The sequence below is a fragment of the Primulina eburnea genome, chromosome 3 (genome assembly GCF_022965805.1).
Source record: "Primulina eburnea isolate SZY01 chromosome 3, ASM2296580v1, whole genome shotgun sequence".
NCBI lineage: Eukaryota > Viridiplantae > Streptophyta > Magnoliopsida > Lamiales > Gesneriaceae > Primulina > Primulina eburnea.
The window spans coordinates 1,143,844-1,155,813 of NC_133103.1; the positions used below are offsets into that span (position 1 = coordinate 1,143,844).

At 35.2% G+C, this 11,970-nt stretch overlaps 3 protein-coding genes across 5 annotated transcripts; 2 read left to right on the plus strand and 1 right to left on the minus strand.

Annotated features, from left to right (window-relative positions):
- The first annotated feature begins 1,511 nt into the window (after nt 1-1,511).
- Nucleotides 1,512-2,446, plus strand: LOC140827964 (NDR1/HIN1-like protein 12). The gene has a single exon (XM_073190929.1). It carries the CDS (start codon nt 1,596-1,598, stop codon nt 2,220-2,222), a length of 627 nt encoding a protein of 208 aa, XP_073047030.1. The 5' UTR covers nt 1,512-1,595; the 3' UTR covers nt 2,223-2,446.
- A 542-nt stretch (nt 2,447-2,988) lies between these two features.
- Nucleotides 2,989-5,213, plus strand: LOC140825114 (pentatricopeptide repeat-containing protein At3g14330). The gene is made up of 2 exons (XM_073186656.1): nt 2,989-4,994; nt 5,080-5,213. Exon 1 carries the CDS (start codon nt 3,043-3,045, stop codon nt 4,957-4,959), a length of 1,917 nt encoding a protein of 638 aa, XP_073042757.1. The 5' UTR covers nt 2,989-3,042; the 3' UTR covers nt 4,960-4,994; nt 5,080-5,213.
- LOC140825115 (protein GAMETE EXPRESSED 1-like) lies at nt 5,156-8,333 on the minus strand. 3 transcript variants are annotated; one of them, XM_073186657.1, is made up of 7 exons: nt 8,230-8,333; nt 6,980-7,484; nt 6,316-6,903; nt 5,993-6,119; nt 5,719-5,905; nt 5,496-5,643; nt 5,156-5,414 (listed from the first exon to the last, which is right to left on the minus strand). In XM_073186657.1, the coding sequence occupies exons 2-7, from the start codon at nt 7,468-7,470 to the stop codon at nt 5,156-5,158; spliced, it is 1,800 nt and encodes a 599-aa protein (XP_073042758.1). In that variant the 5' UTR covers nt 7,471-7,484; nt 8,230-8,333. The 3 variants fall into 3 exon arrangements, with proteins under 3 accessions (XP_073042758.1, XP_073042759.1, XP_073042760.1); XM_073186658.1 differs by lacking the exon at nt 8,230-8,333 and adding an exon at nt 8,094-8,216; XM_073186659.1 differs by lacking the exon at nt 8,230-8,333 and adding an exon at nt 7,848-7,872.
- Nucleotides 8,334-11,970: the final 3,637 nt, after the last annotated feature.

The window sequence follows — 11,970 nt, forward strand, 5'->3', positions numbered from 1 at the left end:
AATATCTTGCCCAAATAATATATTTGAAGCTCCAGCGTATCCCATATTTGAACCCACCACAGCAAGATTTATGTTTATTTGATTATAATTTTTTTATTTATTTATTCTAAACACATCGGAATAACTTTTTACTATCGTTTGCCTTTAATTTTAGTACTTTGAAATTTTTATCAAAAAAATTTAGAAACTTTCATATTTGTACCAAAATGTAAATAAATTCTAGTCGGTGGAATTATTTCTTATATGGTGGGAGTAATTATTAATTTTTCCATTTTGTCAACAACATTTCACTTTTAATTTCGTGCGGATTTGAGTTTATGATTTATACATCTGAAGGGGTAAAATAAAACAGGAAGAGAAAAGATTCTTTGTTTTGCTGCCAAGCGCTTTCGCTTTTTGAGAAAATAATAAAATTTAGAATACTCCAGCCGCCACACCCATTCAACCTGTAGCAGTCCATAATAATTTAATATGCTTTGATTTTTCATTGTATTTTATGATGAACTGATGCTGCCTATTTCTGCTACTACTTCTCCAATGATTGCCTCTACCAATATGTGTGAATATGGAACAAATGCTTTAAGGTTTCATTGGATTAAATCATTTTCTAACTCAAATTCATATTCTATTTATTTACACTATAATTATTCTATTTATTTACACAGTGAATTTCAAAACTCTGTAACATTTTAAAGACTTAAAATTCGTTGTAATAAATATAAACTAAAGATTCATTAATGATTATTATGGCCCATAATTCTTGGGCCTTCCAAAGATTAAAGACCATTATTAATCTGAAACATTGGGATTTTTCTTCTTGGTTATAAAATTATTAAGCCCCATCATTCTTGGGTATAATAGGATCCATTATATATGTAGATACAGGGATTCATCGCCTAATTTGATTGGTCATTGATACTCATCGGAAATTTAGGGTCCAATTCCGGTAAGTGTCATTAGTACAGACGCATGGTTTTGAAATTGTCTTGAGCCTGAAATCACGAAGAAGACCATTAGAAGGGGGCCAGGAGGGTGTCCTGGCGTAGCCCCTCCGACGCTCAAGTCAGTGACTGAGGATATATGGAGGGATCAGCTAAGGGTGCTGCTGAAAATAATATAGTGAATGAATTATGATACGCTCAAACATGGTATTTATAGGAGAATACCTGGACCCTTGATGGACCTGTCTTCCATTTAGGCTAGGGATGAGCCAGGGGTAATGGGCCAATCCACGAAGTATCAGTCATAATACGGAAAAAAAATCTATTATAATATTTCTTGCAATATTACTTCTTGAATAGACAATCAAAAGATAGAATTTTCTTAGGGGAAAAAAAGACGAATTATCTTGGGATCAAATTAAATTATTTCACCTGATAATATATTCTTGAAAATTATACATAAAACATAAATTTGTATCTTCTTGCAAAACTAAAGGGAAGGGAGCGTAAAGTAGAAATAAGATAGCTTTATACATAGGAAAAGAAGATATACCAAAACCTTCCCCCACCCATAGCACCCTCGAGTACACCTTGCTTTTCTTTCCCAATAATTCCCACATAAAATAAACCAAAATCCCAACTTTCCCCGTCCTAATGTCCTCTCTCACCACACCAATGTTAAAATCGGGCCATTTCCACCGAACCACCCCACACCACACCAGCCCCTTAATCTGGGGCGTTGCCATAATCTGCGCCATACTCGCGGTCGCCGTGATCATCGCCGGAGTAACTCTATTCATCGGCTACCTTGTCATCAAACCAAAGGTTCCACAAATAAGCGTCACCAGCGCACAGCTTGACGCCATATACTTCGACCAAGCCAGCTTGCTGACAGTACAGGTAACCATAGTGATCGAATCCGAAAACCGTAACGCGAAAGCCAGTGTTAGTTTTTACGAGACGAGATACGGGTTGAGTTTCCGGGGCCAGAATATAGCGTATCTGGCGGCGAATACGTATGGTTTGGGCCCGAATAAGACGACGGTGTTCAACTATGTTTCACAGTCCACTCCGATTCCGTTGAATCCAGATGAAGCGGAGTCTGTGAACTGGTCGTTGAATCGAAAGATTATTAATTTTGAGCTGAAAGGGAACACCAAAACGAGATGGAGAGTGGGGTTAATCGGTTCTGTGAAATTCTGGTTGCATTTGGATTGCATGCTGCAGTTGCCTGTGAATGGGACTCCCATATTCCCTCGTTGTAGCTCTAGGTCTCAATGAATGTTCTGTCCTCGAGTTATTTAGTACGTAGTTTTTGGCCTCAGGGTCCACGGTTTTTGATCATTTGGAATTTTTCCAACTCTCCAATATCTCCTGATTTATAATTTCATTCGTAGCAATCGGCTAATCGATCGGAACATGCAGGAATCAAAACACTGATGATCAAGTTGGTCTCTAACATGTATATTTTGTTATTCTATACTAAATATCATATTATGATTCGATATCTATATTTGATATTATTTTCTCTATTCATTAAATATATTAGTTATCTCCAACAAGTTTTTTACAAGCACACAATAAATAAGGATAAATTTTTTTATATGTTCCAATAATCTTCTTAATACATATATAAGTCTAAATGAAATACACGAGACTGTCTAAAGTCACCCCAAAACCCATGTCCAGCCAAGGTGGATTCTTTTCCCATTGGGCTAAAATAAGGTTCAGAATCGGAAACGAAACCCATCATCAAATATCAAGTTTTAACAGCATATTTTACGAATTTATCATTTTCTTTTACACTTTTTGATTGAATTATTATTATATATATAAAAAAACATATATATGTAAACAAAACTGAATCAACCATCTAGTTTTCCTTGTAATACAAATCAAAATATATTATAAATCAAATTGTTGGGAATAAAATTTACAAGTAGTGCAATTATCTCGCCGAATTGATCAGATTTAAAATACTGAATATTAATTTTGATATACATTTATATTCTTTAATGAAATTTGAAAACATTTCCAAGTAGTCTCGTAATTTCATAAAATTTTCATTTTCTGTGAGAGACGCAGAGAGGCCTAAAAAACAATGGTGGTTTCCAGTGTCTGCCTCTCCACAAATTTGACCATCACTTCACCTCCTAAACTTCATTTCCAAAATCAACCACGAAATTCTACTCTCAAGTATCTCTCGAAATCTGGTAAACTCGATGAAGCGCTTCACCTATTACTGGAATCCCAGCAGCTAACAATCGAGTCCTACACTTCTCTCTTACACGCTTGCATTTCCAGAAAAGCTTTGCTCCATGGACAGAGACTCTACCTTCATCTTCTGGAATCCAAACATCACAAGGATCTTCTCAAGAATCCCACCTTAAATTCTAAGTTCATCACTCTTTTCTCAGCTTGCGGCCGGTTGGATGACGCGTTTCGGGCGTTTAGACAGGGAATTGAGGAGATGGGTTGTGTTGGGGAGTCGGTTTACGTGGCTATGGCTATTGGGTTTTCGAAAAATGGGAATTTTAATGAGGCTTTACTCGTTTATTGTGAAATGTTGTCGAAGGGAATCGAGCCGGGGAACTTTGCATTTTCGGTTGCGTTGAAGGCTTGTTCGAGTTTGTTAGATTCAGGTTTTGGTAAATCGGTGCATGCTCAGGTTCTGAAGGCCGTTGGAGAGCCTGATCAAGTGGTCAACAATGCACTTTTGAAGTTTTATTCAGAATGCGGGACTTTTGAGGAGGTTTCACGGTTGTTTGACGATATGCCTGACCGAGATGTTGCTACTTGGAATGCGTTAATTGTTGGGTTCTTTAAGAAACATCAGGTGTCTGAAGGTTTTGAAACTTTTCGACGAATGCAGAAGGAAGGCGTTGGATTTAGTTGGGTTAGTTTGACGACAATTCTTGCCGCTTGTACTCGGCTGACCTCACTTTATATTGGTAAAGAAGTTCATGCGCGAATTTTAAAATCAGAGGAATGCCCTGACGTTCTTGTGATGAATGCGCTTTTGGATTTGTACGCTAAATGTGGAGCCATGGAGAATTGTAGGAAAGTTTTTGATAGAATGACATCCAAAGACTTGACATCCTGGAATACTTTGATCAACGGTTATGCAGTCAGTGGTTGGATTCAAGGAGCCATTTCAGCTTTTGAAGAAATGACGGAAGCTAGATATGTTGCGGATGAGGTGACATTCATCTCATTGTTATCAGGTTGCAGTCATTCCGGGATGGTAGAAGAGGGTCGAGTCCTCTTTGATAGAATGAGTTCCGAGTTCAGAATAGATCCTAAGTTGGAGCATTACGCTTGTTTGGTGGATACGTTAGGCAGAGCCGGGAAAATAGAAGAGGCATTAGATGTGGTTAAGAAAATGCCTATGAAGCCGAGCGGCAGCATCTGGGGATCGTTGCTCAATTCTTGTAGGTTGCACGGTTATGTTTCACTGGCAGAAGTCATAGCAAAAGTTCTGTTTAAGATTGAACCGTACAATGCTGGAAATTATGTTATATTATCAAACATATATGCGAATGCTAGGATGTGGGACAAAGTTGAAATGGTGAGAGAACTGATGGAGAAGAGTGAAATCAAGAAAGAAGCTGGCTGCAGTTGGGTACATATTCGAGACAAAGTACACAGTTTTGTGGCTGGTGGAGGTTTTGAGTTTCGAAATACAGATGAGTATAGAATTGTATTTTATGAATTGTCAAAAGAAATGGAGAGAAGAGGGTATGTACCTGATACAGGAGTCGTGCTTCATGACATAAACAAGGAAATGAAGGTAGAGTGGGTGTGTGGTCACAGTGAAAGGCTTGCCACAATATATGCATTAATACATGGTGGCTCAGGATTACCTGTCAGGATCACAAAAAATCTTCGTGTTTGTGCAGATTGTCATACTTGGATGAAGTATGCGTCTGAAGTAAGTCGGAGGAGAATCATATTAAGAGACACAAATCGGTTCCATCATTTTAATGAAGGAAAATGCTCTTGCAATGACTATTGGTGACAAAGTCTGAATTCTCAAAAATCATTGTGTAATATGTAAAATTCTGTTGAAATATCCTAGAAATGCAGCGTTCTGTATTATAAATTAACATTCAAGAGTTACTTGTGCACAACCTTGTAGGAATCTATCAAAATTTCACAAAAAATACAGTCAAATCTACCTATTCAACAGTATCTAGCTTTCAAGGTTTCAAATCTTAATGACGCTGCCTGAGGTTATATCGCCTTGTACTTGAACTAGTCAAAGAAGAACTATCCTCAATCTCCTCGGGGTATGCATAATCAGGGTCCTCTAACATATCTACATCTTCAGGTAAATCTGTATCGACCCATGATGACCAATTTACCTCACTGTCAATATCCATTTCAAATGATAGCATCTCTTTATTCCCTTGCATAGTGTTTATCTTCTCCATTAGCATCAACAGCATTTTATGGTTCAGCAGTTCATAATCTCTGCATGCGTGCATAAATTTTGGAAATTTCTGTGTAACTCTGTAAAAAATTTCATGCTTCAGAAGAGTAGAGCTTTTTTACCTGTATGTTAAAATGGCGTACAGATACTGCACTGATGCAAGAATAACGGAAAGTGATCTAACTGTATATATCATCTTTCCTTGATGTTCAATGTTGGCTGTCATGTACCAAAGTATACTTACTTCTACCGAGAACGTCAAACACAGCCCTGAAAATAAAGTTTGGCACTAAGATTTAGTAACAAGAATTTCTAAATCATTAAAACTTTCATGTCTTTATTTACCTAAGTACAGCCTGTGTCTGACACTGTAAGCTTGTTTGACACTAGTTAACATGTAGATGATGAAGATTGCAACTGAGTAAACCAAAAAGGCTATGATCACTCGAGATTCAAACAACATTGCGCTGTGCAAGGCAAACAGCTTGTCTATGGCAACAAACATGCTTGCCTGTTTGGACTCGAAAGCTTTCTACAATAAGGTGACAATCATAGTCATTTTTTTTAAAGTCAGATTCAAAGATTAGCTTTGTTGAGAATTGAAGAAGGAATAGCTAACCTGAGCTGCTAATATAAGTTTTGAATTCTCAACTAGATGGTCATGAGATTCGTAAAGTTCTTTTTGCTTTACCAGTAGTTTCTCTTGCTGTTTGTGCCCAAATTCTGCCAACTTTTCAAGAGTCGTCCTGTAAATCACACAAATTTAATCTAAAACATATCATAACATAGGTGGTCATGAGGCTAAGTGACACAATGATGAAACATGGCATTTGTATAATTATATGGTAGAGAATTTGACTTGTCCTGTTCAGCTATAGAATTTTGTCTGGAAATATCTTAAGAATTTGTGTTGGAAAGGGCGGTTTAAAATATAGTGTCCACCTGCTTTCTTCAAGGGCCTGCGACTGAAACCCTGTTAGAAAATGGAGACCTTCAAGAGCCACAGACTGGCCGTCAAGAAGTTGTTTCTGTTTATCCAAAGACGTCACTGCCATATTCCCGATATCATCGGCCTTACTCTGCAAAGTTATCATCTTTGAAAACATTGCATCCCCAACTCTTCCAATCTCCTTCTCGATTTCAACAGCTTCGTTTTTCAAATTTGTGATTTCTAGACCCAAATTATTATAAGAATTTTGAATTACCACCATTCCTTCTTCCAAACTGTCCTTCATTTTGTCTTGACTTTTACTTAACTCTGCTTGAGAAGCTGCTACTATCTTAGATTGCTTATAAACTACTTCAGAATACTTCAAAACCGAGTTAACACGATCTTCAACATTCCTCGACGTTTCTGCAACTTGCTGAGTTCGCTGATCGATCAAACCCAATGAGTCATGCACATGTCTCGAATTCTGCAGTAATTCCACCCCATGTCGCTCTATCTCGTCCAACTTCAGTTCTGCATATTCCGCAGAACTCTTCAGCTCATTTACCAATCGTTCTGTTTGATACTTAAACGTGTCAGCCCTACAGAATTTCGAGGCAAATTAAGAACATCCCATCACATAAACACAACATAATTCAAGAAAACATACTACTCAACTGTAACTGATGGCAGATTGAGTTGGTTTCAAGAAAGTATTCAAGAAAAATCTTGTGAGAATCCACATCAAGATTTTTCAGACATTTCTTCATTACCGAATTTCCGTCACAATGAGGAAGTGGGGGACGACCCGTGAGGCGTTGAAAGCAATCGCTCAAATGCCAAGCTAATCTAGTCCTCGACTCTTCATCAGCAAGAGTCTTTGAACATCCTTCAAATACCTTCTGATAAGCAGCTTGCCAGCAAGAATTTGGGGCGAGCATTTTGTTCCTAGCATTCTCGACCAATGCAAACCCATTCGGGTCGTTGAATGATTCTATGGAAAATTCAGAATTGCCATTTCTATCCATCACCTTGTTCCCAGAAAATTTATTGCTATTCTCGATCTTTTCCCTAGACGAAAAGAACCAACTCCATGACAAGCATGTTTGTGAAAGCAACACTAAGGTGAAGATGAAATACGAGTAAGGTTTCCGAGTTCGAGGATCCATAACTTATATCGAACCTGCAAACATTGAAATATTTATTTTCTTATTAACGCAACCAATTCACATTAAGCGTCCGACAAATTACATGTAACATTCATGAGATGAACATGATATGACTTCCCGATGAGAGGTTGATACAAAATTCTTCATGTCTGATATATCGACAAACGGGAAAATTGTACTAAAATAATAAAAATTATATCTGCACGCGTAGCAAATTTCCCAGTATTTTTATTTTTACTCAAAATTTAAAAACAAAATCTCAGAAGAAGACCACGCACGATTAGACAGTAGATACTAATATGATCTTGACAAGCAACCAAAAAAAGTTTTATTTTAAAATTGAAGCCGAATGAATCTCTTAGAAAAACATGAAATACCTGATTAAAATCACAAACTGAGATCATATTTCCAAAAGCAACTATAAGTGCGCGTAAACTTTCCTTTCAAATTGCAACTCTTAAATTGTCTGTGATACCATTCCTCTTTTTCCGTTTTATTTCCTATTCTGTTAATTTCCTAATACAATAAAAGATACTTCAAAAGGCAAGAAAATCAGAAGAATCTAAAATATGCTGTCATTACTTGGGAAAATAATAGTACCATGCTTGAAGTGAATCTTTTACCTCGAAAATTCCGAACTTTAACTTCAAACAGAAAAGACCAAATAAACGTAAACTCCAATAATTCGAGGGTAGACGATTAATCGGAACAAAGGGCTTTATTAAAAGTAAAAAACATCCAAAGTCTTTAAGGATCAACCTAAATTTCATCAACGATTTGTCTGTATTGGTGCAATAAATAAACATCCGATGATAGATTTGGAGGCGTCTCTTGGAAGACAGACAGGAGAAAGTTTTTTTTTTTTTTTTTTTTTTTTTTTTTTTATCAACTTGACTGGCCGTTACGTTTCATGCACTACACGTAAATTTTAGCCCAGTTTTTGGCCTTTTTTTAACAAACCAAGCCCAGATTTGGTGGCAGCAGCCCAAGAAATATATTTGGTTGGAAATTTATTGGATGGGCTTCTGGCTCAATAATTGCTCCGAGGAGACAACGTCTGGACTTTCTCGCACGTTGCAATAGCAGTAATAACAGGGACAATAATTTGAGAAAGTTGTGATCGGAAGAAATCAATATAGGACCCTATATTGGTGAAGAGCCATGTGCTGTTCTTTAACACTCACGAGGCCCACTAGACAGCTGCGTCTCTTGTATTATATCACACTCCTCACTTTTTTAATTAATACATTTTCATATTGTATTTGTATTTATATGTACATGATTCTTCGATTGTTTGAAAGACAATCGCAAACTTGACAAGTGAAAATGGTAAACAATTTATATATGTTATTTAAATCATATATATCCATGAAAGGTGTCGTTCTGACTAAACATGAGCAATTGCACTCAACATTGATGATATATCAATATGTCACATCTAATTTTATATGTGAATTCGTGGATTCGATGACATGAAAAATGATATGTTGTTTTTTATAAGTAGTTGGATGAAAATAACCCTGAAAGATGATGAGATAGGTGTATCCCATCTCACATGGATAAAAATCAAGAATTTGAAATGATTTATAATAACTTATAATGAAATTGTATGGAAGCTTGGATTAATACTTTTCGTAAACCGCGAAGTAATTGTTATAAAAACATATTGTGCAGTCATGTGTGTGCCAACCTGAGCCGAGGGGTGACATGACACTTCTTGTAATGTCTCCTTGTGAAATTAGTTAAATGTATTTGGAAAGCGCAACTCTATTATTAGACAGATATGAAAAGGAGCAATAACGGCTAACACATGCCCCATAAATGAATAAAAAATACAAGCAAGCTAGAAAAAACAGAAAATATTGTATTTCAAGGAGTAGATATATATGATATAAACTCGAGAAATTTCTGTGATTCGTGTAAAATCGAGTGATATGTTGGATATATAACAGGTTATATTGGACCACTTTTGAAGAAGATTTGATAAGAATAATATCAATAATGGGTTCTCTTTTTGAGGGACGAGTGGACGATAAATAAGAAGCTTAGAAATATTTGGGCCCCTTTGAATTAAATTATGGTATGATCCTTCCCTTTCTCAAAAAGGGGAAAAAATATGCACATTTAATAATAACTAGAAAAATGTACGTGCGTTGCACGTACAAACCTAAACTGCTGAGAATATATGTACGAAATTTTGATAATATTTAAATGAATTAAAACATGATTAATAACATTTATCAAATGAAACAAACTAAGCCATAAAAAATAAAAAATCATGACCATAGACGGTATATGAATCAGAGAAATTATCTTATCCACTTGACACACTTTCCAATATGCTTCTTGGTTGATTTTGACAACTCAACAACTCTTTGTCCAGGGGCGGATCCAGAATGATATGTTTGAGGGGCCGGTCTACCTCAATTCCTGAACGAAGAAAAAATTCCAAGAATCCTTGTCTTTCCTTCTGATGTGTCTCCGAACTCGCGTCCCACAATATTTCACTCGTCAGTCGACAATATAGCAGAGGTTTTGCAAAAGGTTATTATTTCAAATGGCTTTCTTGATTGTGTTTGTATTAATCAACTATAAAGGTTTTAAGTTGGGACTTTGTAAAAGCCCGTTATTTAGGTTTTCAAAAAAAATTTGCAGAACAATGTCAAAAAACAGCATATAAAAAGAATTAAACATGGACCTTATGTGTAAACCTCGAAAGTCTTTAACCATTAGACTAATCATAGATACTTAAAATTTTGATGGGTCAAATAATATATATACTAAATAATAAAATATATCTTACATAGTAAAAAAAAATTAAAAAAATTCAAGGGTGTTGTGGTCCCCTCCGGCCCTACAGTGGATCTGCCCCTGTCTTTGTCGTAGTTTGTTATAATATGCATATAACTATTTTGGTATGCTCAGCAAATATCTGATCGTCTATAGCTAGATTAATAAATTTTCAACTATTTCTCAATCACTGTGAGAAAAATTACTTGAAATATCTTCAAATGACTATATCTTAGAATTGTGTCCTCATTTAATTTGACACAATTCAAGAAAATCATCTTTGATCGTCATTTTTTGGAAGCTTTGCAATAATGATTGCATGCATCATGTCATGAGGATGATATAGTTTCAATCTCATTTGTTGCGTTTAGAACATAATATTATATTATTCATTGAAACAAAACAAATATTCTTCTAGCGAGTTTGTATTTTGTTTTATAATATTTTATCTTGTAGAATGACATACAAAATTATTTATTGTATTTTAAAAATCTTGAGAATAGATACGAATAATGTAATTAAGATATGCATATGAGATATCATTCTAATATATGTCAAAGTATTTGTTTTATTCAATATCTCATCTAATAATATAACCATTTAGATTTCATGAGCATTTTACGATAGTCAAAATTAATTTGATGAAATATTGTAGAATTTTATTTGAATTTCAATATTTGGCTAAGTGAATTTACTTGACAAGGATTTTTCTATGCTACATCATATATGTTATGAATTAGCTGGTTAGACACTTTGACTGAAAAAAGAGACAAAAACAATCTCGTATCACCTCGAAATATATTGAAATAATATTGGAGGAAATAAAGTGAAATTGGCTCGATGTCTCAATAAAATGCACAGAATTCATCTATGATATTGTGTCAACAAAGCTTTAGAATTGTTCTCATACCATTATAAATAGAATGAAAATTATGTACAATTTGTTTTTCATGTATTTTTTTTTTCTGAATGAAGAATTTTTTCTTTTTGAAAACTATTTTATTGAGAAATATTGACATTTATATGTCGCACAACCATGAGTAGCAACATAATCATTATATAACACTTAATGTACACATACAATTCTTCAATTTCTTCTTCATTGTGCTTCGTTGAAATTTAAATCTGAATCATTCTTGATCTTAAAATTTTGCTTTAAATATGATTTAATATATATGTATATGTTTCATGTTACTTAGTTGGACCTAATTTCAAATATCTATAAAAAAATGTGCTTGAATTATATCATACAGAAATTAGGACATAGTATGTAGGACTGAGCACTTGCCGTTTTACCAAAAGTTATAGCTAGTAGTAATTGTGCAACTCAAATCTTTTAAACCGCGCAACAGCTCAAGCACCACGATTCGACCGCTCAACCAATTAGGGACAATTATTACATCCAACAATCTTCCTCCTATAATTGCACTCCTTGCAATCAATGAGAATCGAACCCGTGACCTTGGCTCTGATACAAATTGTAAGACTGAGCGTTTGTCGCTTTACCAAAAACTATAGCTAGTAGTAATTGTGCAACTCAAATATGTTAAACTGCACAGCAGCTCAAGCATCACGATTCGACCGCTCTATCAAACAGGGACAATTATCGCACCCAACATAGTAATACACAACATATTTTTTTATTTAACATGTCTTTTTTTTTCATCCACTATGTTTGTCGAAACTTTTTTGTTCAAAATTTGACGCATT